General features: G+C 35.3%; 1 protein-coding gene across 3 annotated transcripts in view; it reads right to left on the minus strand.

The window, feature by feature from the left end:
* The window catches only part of LOC140155078 (uncharacterized), a 232,851-nt gene that overhangs the window by 194,714 nt on the left and 21,474 nt on the right, over window positions 1-16,663 (minus strand). For all 3 annotated transcript variants that reach the window (XM_072177766.1, XM_072177767.1, XM_072177768.1), the window contains exon 3: window positions 16,550-16,588. In XM_072177766.1, coding sequence (XP_072033867.1) covers window positions 16,550-16,588 — 39 coding nt within the window. The remainder of the gene's footprint in view (window positions 1-16,549; window positions 16,589-16,663) is intronic.

The raw sequence follows: 16,663 nt of genomic DNA on the forward strand, positions 1-16,663 counted from the left end.
TAGAAAACCAAGCGTTTCAGTGTAAATTAAGAACAATTAGGCACTAATAGTTGCTCATTAGTTGCTTTGTTTGATCTAGACATATCCTGTCAATTTCTGGAGCAATAAAATGATCAGAAGACAGGGGACTAACTATCAGTGACCAATCAGAATTGCCATTTGCAAGCATGTTGAGCAAATACAGTTGTTTGTCCACATTCACATAGGATCGCATACACAAAAGTCATTATATAGTGCACAGACCTGTGCAACGTGACATCAATAAGCTGCATGTCATGTGCATTCGTGTTTTTACAAACAATGAAATGTGATTGGATCACGCACATCATGTATATTCAATCCGTTATTTTTACTAGCGTGTAAAAATAAAACAACCTATAAACAAATGACTACCAAATTAAAATTGCTTGCTGACATATAACATAACAAGCAATACTTTTATAAAGCTTCCTCACAGCTTGGCAAGCAATGACCAAAGTCCTTTATAATGGCAACTAAGAAACATACATGTATGTGTATACAAATGCAACAACTCAAAAACATGTATGAATATAGTCAATACAATGTACCTGATATAATATAATTATCTTCAGTAGATAGCAAAGAGTGTCTACCCAATATAATATAATTATCTTCAGTAGATAGCAAAGAGTGTCTACCCAATATAATATAACTGTCTTCAGTAGATAGCAAAGAGTTGTTACCTGATATAATATAACTATCTTCAGTAGATAGCAAGGAGTGTCTACCCGATATAATATAACTATCTTCAGTAGATAGCAAAGAGTTGTTACCTGATATATAACTATCTTCAGTAGATAGCAAAGAGTGTCTACCCGATATAATATAACTATCTTCAGTAGATAGCAAGGAGTGTCTACCCAATATAATATAACTGTCTTCAGTAGATAGCAAAGAGTGTCTACCCAATATAATATAACTGTCTTCAGTAAATAGCAAAGAGTTGTTACCTGATATAATATAACTATCTTCAGTAGATAGCAAAGAGTGTCTACCCAATATAATATGACTGTCTTCAGTAGATAGCAAAGAGTTGTTACCTGATATAATATAACTATCTTCAGTAGATAGCAAAGAGTGTCTACCCAATATAATATAACTATCTTCAGTAGATAGCAAAGAGTGTCTACCTGATATAATATAACTATCTTCAGTAGATAGCAAAGAGTTGTTACCTGATATAATATAACTATCTTCAGTAGATAGCAAGGAGTGTCTATACCCAATATAATAGAACTATCTTCAGTAGATAGCAAGGAGTGTCTACCCGATATAATATAACTATCTTCAGTAGATAGCAAAGAGTTGTTACCTGATATAATATAACTATCTTCAGTAGATAGCAAGGAGTGTCTACCCGATATAATATAACTATCTTCAGTAGATAGCAAAGAGTGTCTATCCGATATAAAGATAGTAATACTAAAAGATTCTGACCACAGAGGGCAAACAAGGATCCCAAGTGTCCAGCTTCATGTAAAAGTCACCCTCTTTTTTTCCTTTTGTAGGGTCAAATATCATCTTCTCAAGGGCCAGATGAGCTCTAGGCTGTCTTCTCAAGCATCACTATGACAGACCAAGTCTCATCATCTTTCATTCACAGCATCACTTGAGGGTAGTTACATAATAGCTATCTCCCAGTCCGTCTCCTTGTCATCAAAATCAAGCCAGGGTTTGTTGTTGCGGAAATCATCGCCTCTAGCACTCAAGATTGTCCTCCAATTTAGATTTCTCTCTTTATTTCCTGACTTGTACCACAGCCACACACATGCTAAAGGTCGTTCATGCTCACTGAATGCAAGGAAGGAATGAGCCATGCTTGGTGATGATTTCTCCCATTACTAGTATTATATTGACTTCTTTCATGTACCTTTGGCCTAGTACGTTTGAAATGAATTGATTATGATTTTTTTTAACTCCGCAAATTTAATCTGCACACACAAAATTGAGACAATTTGCCTTCAAATACCACCCATATATTTGAAGATTTGTAAACGCTTTCATATAACTACATATCCCTAGATTTAATTTGTGCAGATGTTTGTTATTTTCCATTACAGAAAAACACACCGGTTCAGTGAGTTGTAAAAGCAATAAGAGTATTCAGAATCGAAAGTACAAAAGTTGCAAATGTGTTGATAACTTAGATCCGAACAAGATTCTACATGACTGTATGAGCAGCCAACCAACTTGAAATCAGCGGGTGATAGCTTGTTTCAGGCTTTCACTCCGAGGGAATAGAATCAACTACCACCCACCATTCGTGAATCAATTTAGGCTTTGAGTTTAAGGGGAAATTAAAAACCCACCTTTTTCCACACTATTAGTTTGTATGTGACAAACCTGGCAATAACCTGCCCACATATTTTTAATCTTTTGATGTGTATTTTATGACTCATTAACGTTTTTTAATTGCCTCTTTTAAAAAATTATGTTATATATATTTTTTAATGTTTTAATCATGCATATGCACTGTGATCCCTTGAAATGATGCTTAATAAATGTCTATGTAATAACAAGTCAAAGCTGTACAAATTTGTGAAAGGATCAAAAAGTACAATTTACAGTCTGTAGAAGTTCCTGGATTCTTTCAATTCACTGTTCCCTTTAGTTCTTGGATATTTTACTCAAGCACACTAGAGTACCACACCGCATATATATGCATCAATCTGACTTGTAAATGTACCCTTTTATCACAGAGTTGGAACACTCTGCCCTGAGCAAGAATTATAAATGAGTGAAGAACATGAAGAAAAGTGATTCAAGAGCTAAAATTTAAAGTTAGCTAGCAGATCACATACCAACTGGTTTGTTGGAGCTTTGGGGTTGATGTCTTACCAACAGTAGGTTTTAGCATTCTGTTCTAAATCTGGCACTTCTTTCTATTATATATAACCCATTTTAAAGGGGAAGCTATAATTCACCTTTTCGGTAAATCCCATAAGCCTTTGCGAGTTCACCTGACAACTTGCTATTTGACGTCACGCAGACTTGTTCAACAAGTAACAATGTTCAATTTACGATGTGCGCATCAGCACAGATCGGTGAGACGTCAAATGACGAGTTGTCACATGTACTCGCAAAGGCTTATGGGATTTACCGAAAGGTGAATTGCTTACTTGTTTTAGGCTTACCCAAGCATTCTCTGCATGTTACACAGGGTTGCCAAATTCAATAGCCTTGCTTACCCATTTTAATTATTTCTATTTTAATATTGAACTTCATGTTAAATGTTAAATTTTATCTTTAATAGGCTGCTGTCACATTTGCCATTTGCATGCTTTATGAACAAATGTATGCATGTTCCAAAAATGTCAGCTTGTGATGTGTTATGGCATTCTAATATGGCATGTGACTGATATGGCAATGTTATTCACTCCTTGACAGCAGCACAAGGGAAGGGGGTTGTTGGATCATGTAAATGGCAATACAAATCAATTCCACTGCCAAGTTCTGCATAACACGCAAGTCTGGGTGTCAAAATTCTGGTCAAAACAGAAAGTCACACAGAGATGATAAATAGGCTGAAATTCTGCCTTTACTTAAATTGAAAAAGAAAAGTGGTCTAATTCTTTTGTATTCAATTGTAACAGTAATATAACAATTGTTTTCAGTAACATATCAGGTCATATATCAGGAATCAAATGTGCAATTGTGATGTCTAAAAATTTACGGGGATGTGCCACGCAGAATTTCGGATGCTGCCTTTCTCTATACCTACTTTTTGCTGTTTTTGCCACCCATTAGTATACCAATTTTTCACAAAAAACACCCAAAAAGCACCCAAATTTGCCCTAATTGGGCACTTTTAGGGGCACTTTTGCCCAAATGCACCCAATTGGGGCGCATTAGTCTCCACTGAAAACCCACCCATCGATATACCAAAATTGCTGAAAAGGTACCCCAAAACCGTGGCACATCCCCGTATACCTTCAACCAGGGAGAACCCCCTCCGGGCTCAACATCTTGCTGCCAAGAGATGTCCTGTAGTAGGAACAGTGGACTTTCCTCAAGAATAACGACATGATTAATATTCTTACGGTAATTATTGGGTGACTATTAATAATTATGATTTTAGCAACTTTGCTAATGGAAATAAGTCCCATGAAATTACAGCAAAAGTTTTAACACTTATGCATGAAATGACAAACCCTGCATATTACTCCATCCATGACTAGGTCTCATCATGCTGTGATATGAAAATAAATCATGTGATGTGATAAATCATGTGGGTGTGAGACAGAAATTATCATCATAATCACTTTCATGCCTTGAAACGCTCCTTTTAAGATTTCAGAACCTATTAACCTTCAACATTTATGCTGTCATATTTAATGCTTGCCACCATTGTTATGTTGCAGTATGGCAGGACAACCATGTATAATTCTTTTGGCATGGGATGACATCAGATGCACTTGTTCATTATTGCAAATGGCAATGAAGATATCCACCTGCCATTCATACATGTAGATGCACTGGTTTACAAACTGTTATATAAGGCAAAAAAATTGTTATGTCTCAAAGCCCATGTGCGCATTTGTTTTCCTTAGCGCGTCCATGTCAGCTAAAACAGCAAATTAATTTTTTATTTATTTATTTAGTTTTTTTTATAGTTTTTTCCCATAAAATCTTGAAATTCTGAGACAAATTTGGAAGAACAGTTACTTGATTCGATTCTCACATTGTTTGGGTATAAAACGATTGATATTCGTACTTAAATTGTGTAAATCAACCACAATTTCATGCTATAAGTAGTGTGCACTTTTGAACACTTGAAAATGACATCTTAATTTAAAAAAATTAATTTTAATTTAAAAAAAAAACTCATTCCGCATTTGTTTTTGAAACTGCCATGGGCTTTGAGACAGCATTATTTTTAGCCTAATGTGGTAATCCTAAACACTAACTAAAAGTAGACTTAAACTGTAGCCCAATATTATTCTTTGTGTTATGCTGGATTTCTTTTCATTTTTATAAATCATTTTTTAACCATCTTTTTTATTGTTTCCTTTTTGATCTCTTTGAGACCATATTTCCTTTTTTCTGAAGGTTAAAAAAACCCACCAAAATAACCTAGAAACAAGAAATGGAGACACAAATTGCACTCAAAATGTTCATTTTTAAACCTATACACAGATCAATGAGACAACCTTTTATATTCTTTGCCACATATATTCATTTAAAATATAAGCCATTATATCTAGCACTTGATGACAGGTGTCGCAATCAGCGTTGATTACTTTTCATTTGCAAGTCCGCCTGCCCTTGACCATTTCAGAGTCTCACCAAACATTTAATCATGCGTGTTTTGGTGGATTGTTATCAAGCGTGATTGTAATCAGGGAAATTATGTGTTAACTGTGTCTGCTGGTTTTGTACACTTAGCACCTGCCATTCAGTTGGAGACTTGTCAATAATGGTGTTACTATTGTTACTGTTTTCATGATTATTACACTTGTTGCTTTTATACCTGTTTTCATTTTTTTTTTTTACTTATTTCATCTTTTTGATATTGTATTATTTGCTTCTTTTACCTACTTATTTATTGACAACAATGTTATTGTTGTTCCTATTGTTGTTGTTGCCACATTGTTGTTCTTATTCTTCATCTTGTTGTTATTGTAAACAGTGTAGTGATGTAGCCCAATCTACATGTATCTTCTATGACAAGATAGTGTACAAGTAGAAACATCGCGGTTTTGTGGGATGCCTCCACCCGGATGACCCCAAAATGACCTTGCAATGACCCCTTGGTGACCCTGGATGACCCTGAAATGACCTTCCAAAAATTTGGCTCTAAATGTTGACTGTACCCACCAATTTTCAAGCACATACGACCAATTTTATTAATTTGACCTCAGATGACCCCTTGATGACCCTTGCTGACCCAGAAATGACCTTCAAATTTGACTGTACCCACTAAGTTTCATGTCCATATGACAGTTTTTGTAATTTGACCTCAGATTGACCTTTGACCTCAGTATATGACCTTGAACCACACCCAAAAAAAGTTGCCAGAGTGTTTGACCATGACCAACCTATCCTGAAAATCTGAAGTCAATTCGCCCATCCATGCCCGAGATACAGCATCCGGACAGACGGAAGCACGGACAATGCAAAAACAGTATGCCTCGCGGTGGAAGCATAAAAATTACAATCTGTCCATTAAAGTTATGTATTCTATGGTAACTATTCTAGTATTTATATCCTAATGGTCTCTGACACTTACCAATTTGTTTGATTGCTAGTTTTAAATTTGGATAAATGCTAGAGTGTCATTTTTAAATTAACAAATTTGGGACACACAGAGGTATCCATACACTAAACGTAATTGCTGAATGAATAAATGGATCGGTATAATGAAAACTTCAACTGTGGATATTACTACTAATAGACTGGCCTTCTGTTAACATTATTTATTGAATGGCCTGCTTCAAATGTCTACTTGTTTGTGTTTTCTACATTAAAGAAGGATCAACAAAAATTATGGGTTTTGTATCTAGGTGTGCTCTCTCTCCTCAAAACACATATGATGGCAAATAAATAAACATTTATAGAATTTATTAGTCATTCATATTGCTAAGATTGAAAACAATCTATACTGACTGCTGGAAATATTGCCTGCAAATGGTATTAGTAATAGCATGGAAAATGTGACACAAAAGTATACTCCTACATCAACAGCAGTCATGGTCTATCACTCTGCCTAGTTTCCATTCAATTTACCACACTTTGCATTTCAGTCAGAGAGTAGAATGGTATGGTACCTCAATTGTGAAAATACTTGAATATTAAAGTTCATTAATATAAATAACTAGAGCGGTTCTCGGGTTGCGCGGTTTTCGGCATACGCGGTTGGTGTGTAAGGTTGTTGGGTGATGGTATGGTAGTGGTTGTGTTTAAATGTGAGTTTCTTTTCAGAACCCTGTATGGGCGAAGCCTGGATGGTGGATGGGGAGTGTGGGGTGATTAAAGAAGGAAAGAATATGGAAATGTAATAGGCCGCACAGCTGTGTAATGTTTATGTTTTACAAGACGGGTTGGGATATGGAAAATCCCCTCGTGGTGTCGAGTTCACAACAGGTGTTGGTATTGCTTTACCAAAACAACCCGAGCCGTGTGTTGGAAGATTTTGTATGTTTAGACAGTTTTCTAGCAATGTTGACTGTACCCACCAAGTTTCATGCCCATACGACAGATTTTAGTAATTTGACCTCAGATGACCCATGAGTGACCTTGGATTACCCCCAAATGACCTTCCAAAAATTTGACTCTTAATGTTGACTGTACTCACCAAATTTCATGCTGTTATGACAGTTTTAATTTGACCTCAGATGACCCCTGGGTGACCTCGGATGACACCGAAATGACCTTCCAATAACTGGACTCTAATTGTTGAATATACCCCACCAAGTTTCGTGCCCATATGACAGTTTTAGTAATTTGACCTCAGATGAACTCTGTGTGACGTTGGATTACCCCGAAACTCGTGCAGCTCTGTAAGAACATCAGCTACAAATACAACTGACCAAGTTTAGGCGATACACCATGTTGTTAAAACCCCTGTAGACCCTATGGCATCATCGCACATGTTGACTTCCAAACTTCATCACAACATAAACTTCGAAAATTATCCATTCATACTGTCCCATTTATTGACACCTTCGGTTTGTATCAATTGCCACTGAGCAAAATACACGTGCTCTGTTCACTATACACAGCAAGGTATTAGCTATGTGCACGATATTACAACCTCTACCTTGCTGCATTTTATTTGACAGACAGCTGTGTCGTCATAAATTAAATATAATGTATTACTTTTGGTAAACAAGGATTGTCTGAGAAGAAAAAATGTGGAAAGGTGAAAAGCAAAATGAAAAAAAGAAGAAAAAAACAGAAGGGGAAATGGGGAGGAACGGAGGGAAGCCATGATTTCCTTTCTCCATGCTCAAAATTAAATGTTGAAATTAAAGTTTTCATTTTTCGTTGGAAAGGGTGTGCCCGAGTGATTGCGTATTAAAACAAACGTTAACAAACAAAAACAAAATTCCCTAAATTGTTATGCCAAAATAAAAAAAATTATCTTGTAAATTTTTGGCTCTATGTAAAGTTTGGAAGGATTTTTGTTTCTCAAAAAAGAAAAAAAAATCTGGTGTCATAATGAATCAAAAGATGTATATTTTATACAGTAAATGAAGTAAAAATTATGATGCGCAGTGATTATGCCATCTTATTAAATTTCTAATCTTAATATTTCGTCTTTTTGTCAAATTGTCAACCGCACCAAGTATTTAGTTTTGTTTAGTTGTGTCGTTAAAATACCCAAACAATTAAGTTTCCGACGATACAGTTCTTTCAGGGACACCCTGTATATAGCATGTTTGTACTACTGTATCGATTTTACTGAAGGTCACTGGTAGCCTAAACAAACACTTGATAGTCTGTGCCTCGGGCCAGACTGTATGTGGCTATCACGATGTTTGTTCGGATCGCCCGACATAAATTGGATGTGTAGGAGACTAGGTCTGTGCAAACAAATGAGCGTTTCCAAAAAGTAACACAAAAGCAAACAAAAAATACACCCATTGCCCGCTATTTACTGCACGAAATGAACGACTCTAATCAGGTACCGCACGAAATGAACGACTCTAATCAGCTGCGGCAATTCCACAATCATACACAATGGTGCATAGGCCTATCTTATAAACGTATTCTTATTCGTGCATTTGACGGACTTGGGTGTTTTTGTTTTTGTTAAATATCTCCTCTCCTGAACACATATTACTATAGAAAATCTATCTACTTCTTCATTCGCTTACATACTATATACCCTGCAACTTTCAATCTACACAGTGGCTAGATAACCCCTTAAACGTGCGAACAAATATTGCAAAACAAAATTAAAGTACGGGCTCTCCGCCTATGGCTACGCCCATACAATAAATATGCAGATAACATGACACCACCAAGCACTACTATATATCATGACTCTACTTAGTTTGGTACCCTTGTACATGTGCATATACACTTTGCAGGATTAGGTTAGCTCACACAGTTTGATACTTCAACCAGCCAAATACACACCTACATCACTATCAAACTCCTAGTGAAACAAACTATAGTAACTTCCCAGAGTAACAAGAAACGGTTTGATTGAAACCCCACATTTTCAACTGTTTCCATGATATGTACCAATGCTACAGTGATATGTACAGCAGTACCAAATCACTCTTTATTGTTTTTCACATATCATGAGTATCATATAAGTTGTGTCTCTTCAATTACACATCATACCCATTGGGTTCTATATTTTATTTCATGAAATGTGACGTGCTTGATGTGCCCAGGCAGAAGTGCAAAAAGCCAACTTAGGTTAGTCGGTTATTGAATTGCTTCAGCACATTTCTTCAATTGGTGTCAGCAACATGGGTTGTACATATTTGGTATGAAGCAAAGGAGAATACAAGAACATGTATGATATGTACTCTAGGTTATCCAAAGTATGAAAACTGCTGTAAAATAATCACTACAAAATAAATGCTACAATGACATAATGAACCACTTCTTGTGACTATTTGAGCTACAATGCTGGCCATAAGTGTTGGGACGGTTTGATAGGGTAATGTAAATAAGCCCCCCACTCCCCCGATTAATGTTGAATTCGACTTTTTTGGTCACACGAGCCTTGTGGCACCCAACATTGATTGGTGGGGAAGGGGAGGGTTGAGGTGTTAGGAAAGTGTTTAGGCTTGACACCAAAGAAACCTCCACTTTATCACGTTAATAATAACGGAAATAAGGTCATACTATAGTGTACGTTTTCCATAAGTGTCCCAACACATTTTGGCCATGGTTGTATTTGAAAAAAAGAAAAAAAATCATCTAATTTCAGTTTTTTGCTTATAACTCAAAAAGTAAATATGATATTGACACCAAATTTGGAGCAGTTAGAGATCTTATCATGTGGCTTTACCAACAAATTTTGGATGGCTACATTTGAAATTTAGGGACTGGTCACTTAAAATGTCTTAAAACGATATTTTGGCCCTGTCTAAGTTCACTATTCGTCACTTTAACTGTCAAAAACTTGGGTTTTAAAATGGAAAATTATTGTTTCCACCAATTAAAATGTTACATTACAGCTATAGAAGAAAATAAAAGTTATCACAACATCTCGTGATCAAAAAACAAATAAAGGAATCGAACCCATGCACACTTGTTTTCCCAATTTACCGCAGTCTACCACAAATGAAGCAACAAAATACAGAAAAAAAGAAGGACGGACATTGGCAAAAATTAATAGAACGATGAATATGATATGATGAAGGATATTGTAAAATAATAACAAAAAAGAAAAGAAAAAGATATATAAATAAATTCAGGGGCTCGAACCCGTGTCCACTGTGCCTGTGGCAGATGCCGTATCCATTGCACCACAGAGCTGTATTACTTTAACAGGCTTAAACTGTAATATAATGCTATTCAAGATGCATGTATATAAATATACGCTCTACGGACGATAAACAGTCAAACAAATCACACTTTTACGGCATTTGTTACATTAACTGAATATTTATCATATAGCAGGTGTTGGCTGACATTTGTGCTCCACATATATTTCAGTTTTGGGCCGGGGTAAAATAAAAAAAAAAAAAAAACGAACGATATACACGTTTGTAAAAAGAAAAAGAAAGTAATATTATATTAAAATTCTTTACTCTTTAAAGACGTGTATACCGTCCGATTTTGTCCCGTAGTCATTTATCCCGGACAAAAACTGAACTAAATGTGGAGCACAATGTCAGCCAACACCTGCTATATGATAAATATTCAGTTAACACTTCCTACGACAAAGTGATTCAGAAGTGAATCACTTGGGTCACGTGACGTTAAAACGATATTGCCTGCCTTATGTCGCCAGTCATTGTTCGTAAAACAATGAAAAAAATCGAAAAAATCGCGATCAAAAAGCACCTAATTTGCAATTGCTCTTCCGTCGTCATTTTTAGGTGTTTTTATCTCAAATCTAAAAATTTAAATTCAGTCAAATTTTATTTTATAATATTTATGACCTTTAGCCTCTAGATAGCCTAAGTCCCTTGAAAATCAGTGGTAAAGTAAGGCATGTCAACAGCTAAAAGACTCACTTTTCGCCGGAAGCTGCTAAAATGTTTTTAGGAAAACAATCTAGAAACGCCGCCGTCTTTTGGAATGTGATCTCGAAATGGCGAAGCGGCGAAGCGATGTGCTAACGCTGATCTAAACCGTGTTTTTCAAGATGAATTGGATGATAGTGAGAGTAAATTCGAAGGATTTTCTCAAGAATGATAATCTGGGCAACTTTGGGAGCAGTTATAGCTGTTGACAGGGATGAACAAGCATCGGAAGGTCTGAATATGTGTTGGCCACTGGGTGACCGTGTTAGCGGGTTGTAGTATCATGTATGCAATGCAATGCGTGGTACTGTATTCAATTCGCGTGGGACGGTTACTCTTTAGCCTACCATAAAAAACATCAGGGCAACGCTGTGTTTCATGAGTAAGCAGTGATCATACAGGCTACGTACCTCTGTATGTAAGTTTGTTATACATGTATTTCATAGTTCATAAGTCCGAGATTCGATCATCAAAATAAATATTCAATCACAGTACGTACACAGATTTTTTAGTTCATCTCAACTCAAGTTGAAATTTCGGTGACTGCAGTATCGAATTGTGCGTACAAAGAGCGTACACGCAAGCGTACAAGTGCGGTTTGTCCACACGCTTGCGTCTCAACTGCGAAACATCATTGACGTCATCGTCAATGCTCTACACCGTACTTGAAAGTCAGGAAATTGAAACCAGTGAAAGTTGAAGTGAACCAATGTATATACATGCAATGCATGCATATGCTTTACATTCAGTGTTTATTTTATTGAAAATAAATGGCTTTCGTAAATTGACAGTGAAATACTAAAAAAAAAATAATAACACTTACTCAAACTGATCAATTTTTATATTTTATTTGTATTTTTATTCAAAAGCAATTGTATAAATAATATTCTGATACAGTTGAGTAAATAATATAAACTCGACACAAAATCTACACAATGTAGAGAATTTTATTTGCAAAAATCAGTAAACGGCAGCTATTATAAAAGCACCCAAAAACACCCAATTTTTCAAAATTGCTGCCCTTGGTCGTAGGAAGTGTTAATGAAACAAATGCCGTAAAAATGTATTTTTTTGGACTGTATATCGTGTGTAGAGCGTATATTTATATACATGCATGTTGAATAGCATTATATTATAGTTTAAGCCTGTTGAAGTTACACAGCTCTGTGGCGCAATGGATACGGCATCTGCCACAGGCGCAGTGGACACGGGTTCGAGCCCCTGAATTTATTTAGATTTCTTTTTCTTTTCTTTTTTGTTATTATTTTACAATATCCTTCATCATATTATATTCGCTGCTTCTATTAATTTTTGCCAATGTCCGTCCTTCTTTTTTTTCTGTATGTCTACCTATATTTTACTTTCTATACTTACTATAAGTTTCTTTGAAAGCGCTTTAATAAATTTCAGTCATAAAATGTAATTTAAGCCTACTCCTGCCGACTATGATTATATTTACACGATATACTGTTGCAAATACCACATACGCTTTTGATGCAAACGATGAAAATGATTAAAGTTTTGTTTTTTTTCTTCTAAAAATTAGCTTTTTTTTAAATTTTAAGTATTTTTTTCCCAAAATCACTCTTTTAAAAGACTTCAATCAATTCCTGTCAACAAATATCATGTATTTCTGGTGATTAAATCACTACTCTTTCAAAATAAAACGTCATTTTACGCAAAATATGTAGTTGGCATAGGCTAATAATGTTCAGAACGCACTGTAAAATACATGATATTATGTATAAAACGTGACCGTATCCCTAAATCACATGAGGAAAATGCAATAATTTTTATATAAGTGAAAAGATAAATAGTTTCTCCGTTTTCATGTAAAATTTGATGAAAATCCAAGCTATGGTTGAGGAGATATGGGCCAAAACACACATTTTAAAATTAGATTTTTTGTACCTTAGAGACAATGCTGGCCATAAGTGTTGGGACGGTTTGATAGGGTAATGTAAATAAGCCCCCCACTCCCCCGATTAATGTTGAATTCGACTTTTTTGGTCACACGAGCCTTGTGGCACCCAACATTGATTGGTGGGGAAGGGGGGGGTTGGGGTGTTAGGAAAGTGTTTAGGCTTGACACCAAAGAAACCTCCACTTTATCACGTTAATAATAACGGAAATAAGGTCATACTATAGTGTACGTTTTCCATAAGTGTCCCAACACATTTTGGCCATGGTTGTAGTTTGATAGAGTAGATAACAAGGAGTAGGTACACAATATAATATCGCTATCTTCAGTAGATAGCAAGGAGTGATTACCTGATATAATATCGCTATCTTCAGTAGACAGCAAGCAGTGTGTACCGATATAATAGAACTATTTTTAGTAGATAGCAAAGAGTGGGCACCTGATATAATATCACTATCTTCAGTAGATAGCAAGGAGTGGGTACCTGATATAATACAACTGTCTTCAGCAGATATCAAGGTATGGGTATACGATATAATATAACTATCTTCAGTAGATAGCAAGGAGTGGGTACCGGATATAATATCACTATCTTTAAAGTTTGTTCAGCTTATATAAGGCGGGAATTGTTCGGCTTGTGTTACTGCGCGCGTCAATAAAGTCTGAACTCAGCGTTTATGTAAATTCACATAAGCGTGCATCAGTCACGCATTACACAATGCACAACTAGCACAAGCATTGCACCAACTGCGTGCACGCCATTCTATATCAATACACAGGTTATGAGTTTATTTTTTCCACCTTATATAAGCTGAATAGATAGCAATATTATATAGGGTACACACTCCTTGCTATCTTTCAGCAGATAGCAAGGAGTGGGTACCTGATATAATATCACTATCTTCAGTAGATAGCAAGGAGTGGGTACCTTTTTTTTGTATTTCATGCATTTTATTTTAACATTTTATGCGTTGCAAATAAAAACAGTACAATAATGATACAAGCACACACACAAAAAAAAAAAACAATAAGAATATACAATACAGACAAATTCCAGTGGTAATATAATACAATACAATCTTCAAAATTCACCACCGAGGCAGAGACAAGCAGTGGGTACCTGATGTAATAGAACTATCTTCAGTACATAGCAACGAGTAGGTACCTGATATAATATAATTATCTTCAGTAGATAGCAAGGAGTGGGTACCTGAAATAATAGAACTATCTTCAGTAGATAGCAAGGCGTGGATACCAAATATAATAGAACTATCTTCAGTAGATAGTAAGGAGTGGGTACCTGATAACTATCTTCAGCAGACAGCAAGGTGTGGGTACCAAATATAACAGAACTATCTTCAATAGATAGCAAGCAATGGCTACCCGATATATAATACAACCATCTCCAGTAGATAGCAAGGAGTGGATACCTGATATAATAGAACTATCTTCAGTAAATAGCAAGGAGTGTGTACCTGAGAACTATCTTCAGTAGACAGCGTTGTATAGGTAATATATAATATAACTATCTTCAGTAGATAGCAAAGAGTGGGTACCAAATATAATAGAACTATCTTCGGTAGATAGTAAGGAGTGGATACCAAATATAATAGAACTATCTTCGGTAGATAGCAAGGAGTGGGTACCAAATATAATAGAACTATCTTCAGTAGATAGCAAGGAGTGTGTACCTGGTATAATAGAATTATCTTCAATAGATAGCAAGCAATGGCTACCCGATATATAATACAACCATCTCCAGTAGATAGCAAGGAGTGGGTACCTGATATAATAAAAATATCTTCAATAGATAGCAAGGAGTTTTTACTCTGGAAACACAAACATTTTACAGAAAACATTAAAAAACAGTCAAAAAACATTCATTCATTCTAAGTGTTGATGAAATATTTTCCAAAAATGTTTGACAAATATATTTTACAATAATAGTTTGATAACATTTTCAAAATGTTTTTATGGCCTTTATGTAAAATAACATTTTCAATCCATCAATTGAAAACCACATTTAACCCCTACGGATGATGGTCCCGTTTTCATTGGCATGGTTTTGTTTACCATAGCAGCTTGCGGTTTGGCCAATAGGACGGCCTGTTGCCAATGTTTTGTATTCCGATAATTTTTCATGCTGTCATTGTTTTGTTAGCCTTCAGCCAGACAAGTTGTCTTTCAAAACAATTTGTTTCCGTTTTTCCTTATTTCCATCTGGAGTTAACCAAACAAGTTGTGTTTTGAAAAAATTTTGTTTCTGTTTTTTCTTATTTTAGTCTGGGATTAAGCTAACATAAAAATGTTATTAAAATATTTTGACCAAAATCGAAACATGTTTCTAACATGTTTATAATGTTTTAAAACATTTTTGAACATAGAACTATCTTCAGTAGATAGTAAGGAGTGTGTATACGATATAGTAGAACTGTCTTCAGTAGATAGCAAGGAGTAGGTACTTAGGTACTTTATATAATATAACTCTCTTCAGCAGCTAGCAAGGCATGGGCATCCCGAAATAATACAACTATCTTCAGTAGACAGCAAGCTGAAGACAAAAATGCCGACTTAATACCCTCCTGCCTTTGCCATTTCTAGCCAACTTAAATGATATTTTTTTGACTGAGGAATTAATGCTAATAAGATCTTCAAATCTCTGAGAATTAAGGTTATCATAACTTATACTTCCCTGGATGTGGTGAAAAGCTTAGAGAAAATCAATACATACATATCATGGCTATATATGGATTTAGCAATAATATAGAACTTACAAAATACCTATCACCTTCTGCTCCTTCAGCTTGTCACTTCCATAGACATCATCACATTATTATACTCATATTTAAAGCACGAAGCAATGTGTTGACTGTTGAGTTATAATGCTCAACAATTAATTAAAATTAATAATTAATTTCAATTAATTAAAATTAATTGACAGTAATTGCTAATCCTGTGTTGCCATTAACTCTTATGTTGTTTGATGTCAGTGATGATTAAGTGTGATAACAGAATTGATATTTAAAGTGTAAAATCTGGTGCTAAAAGCTCCATTTGGTGAACAACTTTAAACAATTTTACTGAATGCTTCCATGTAATTATAGTATCGTAAAAGCAGCTTACGCTGTAAGGCTTCAATATGTGTGAACAAATTACCAAACCATAGATGAAATTCTAACACATCTATAAATACATCCAGAAGAAAACATAAGATTCGTGTTTACAATCATTAAAAATTGTTACATCACTGACGAATGTTTGACATAGAATTCACTCATTCCTAGGCTATTTTTTATATAGCATCTCAATATAAGAACTGGTTTGCCAAACTCTGTACAAGTCAGTTATACAAAGTGTGTAACACAACTTTCACTTATAACAGTCGCTAAAGGAAAACATGCATATCAAAACAGATATAATAAAATTGTTTTAGAAAGATTGTATATCTTACCTTAGGCAGGACACTTTTGGTCAGAGCTGGATCCAAAGCCTGCAGATAAATAAGAAGATCCATAGTTATAAGACAAATTAATTGGCTATTTAAAGCTGATGAACACCAAGATAT

The sequence above is a fragment of the Amphiura filiformis genome, chromosome 6 (assembly GCF_039555335.1).
Source record: "Amphiura filiformis chromosome 6, Afil_fr2py, whole genome shotgun sequence".
NCBI classification, from domain to species: Eukaryota; Metazoa; Echinodermata; class Ophiuroidea; order Amphilepidida; family Amphiuridae; genus Amphiura; species Amphiura filiformis.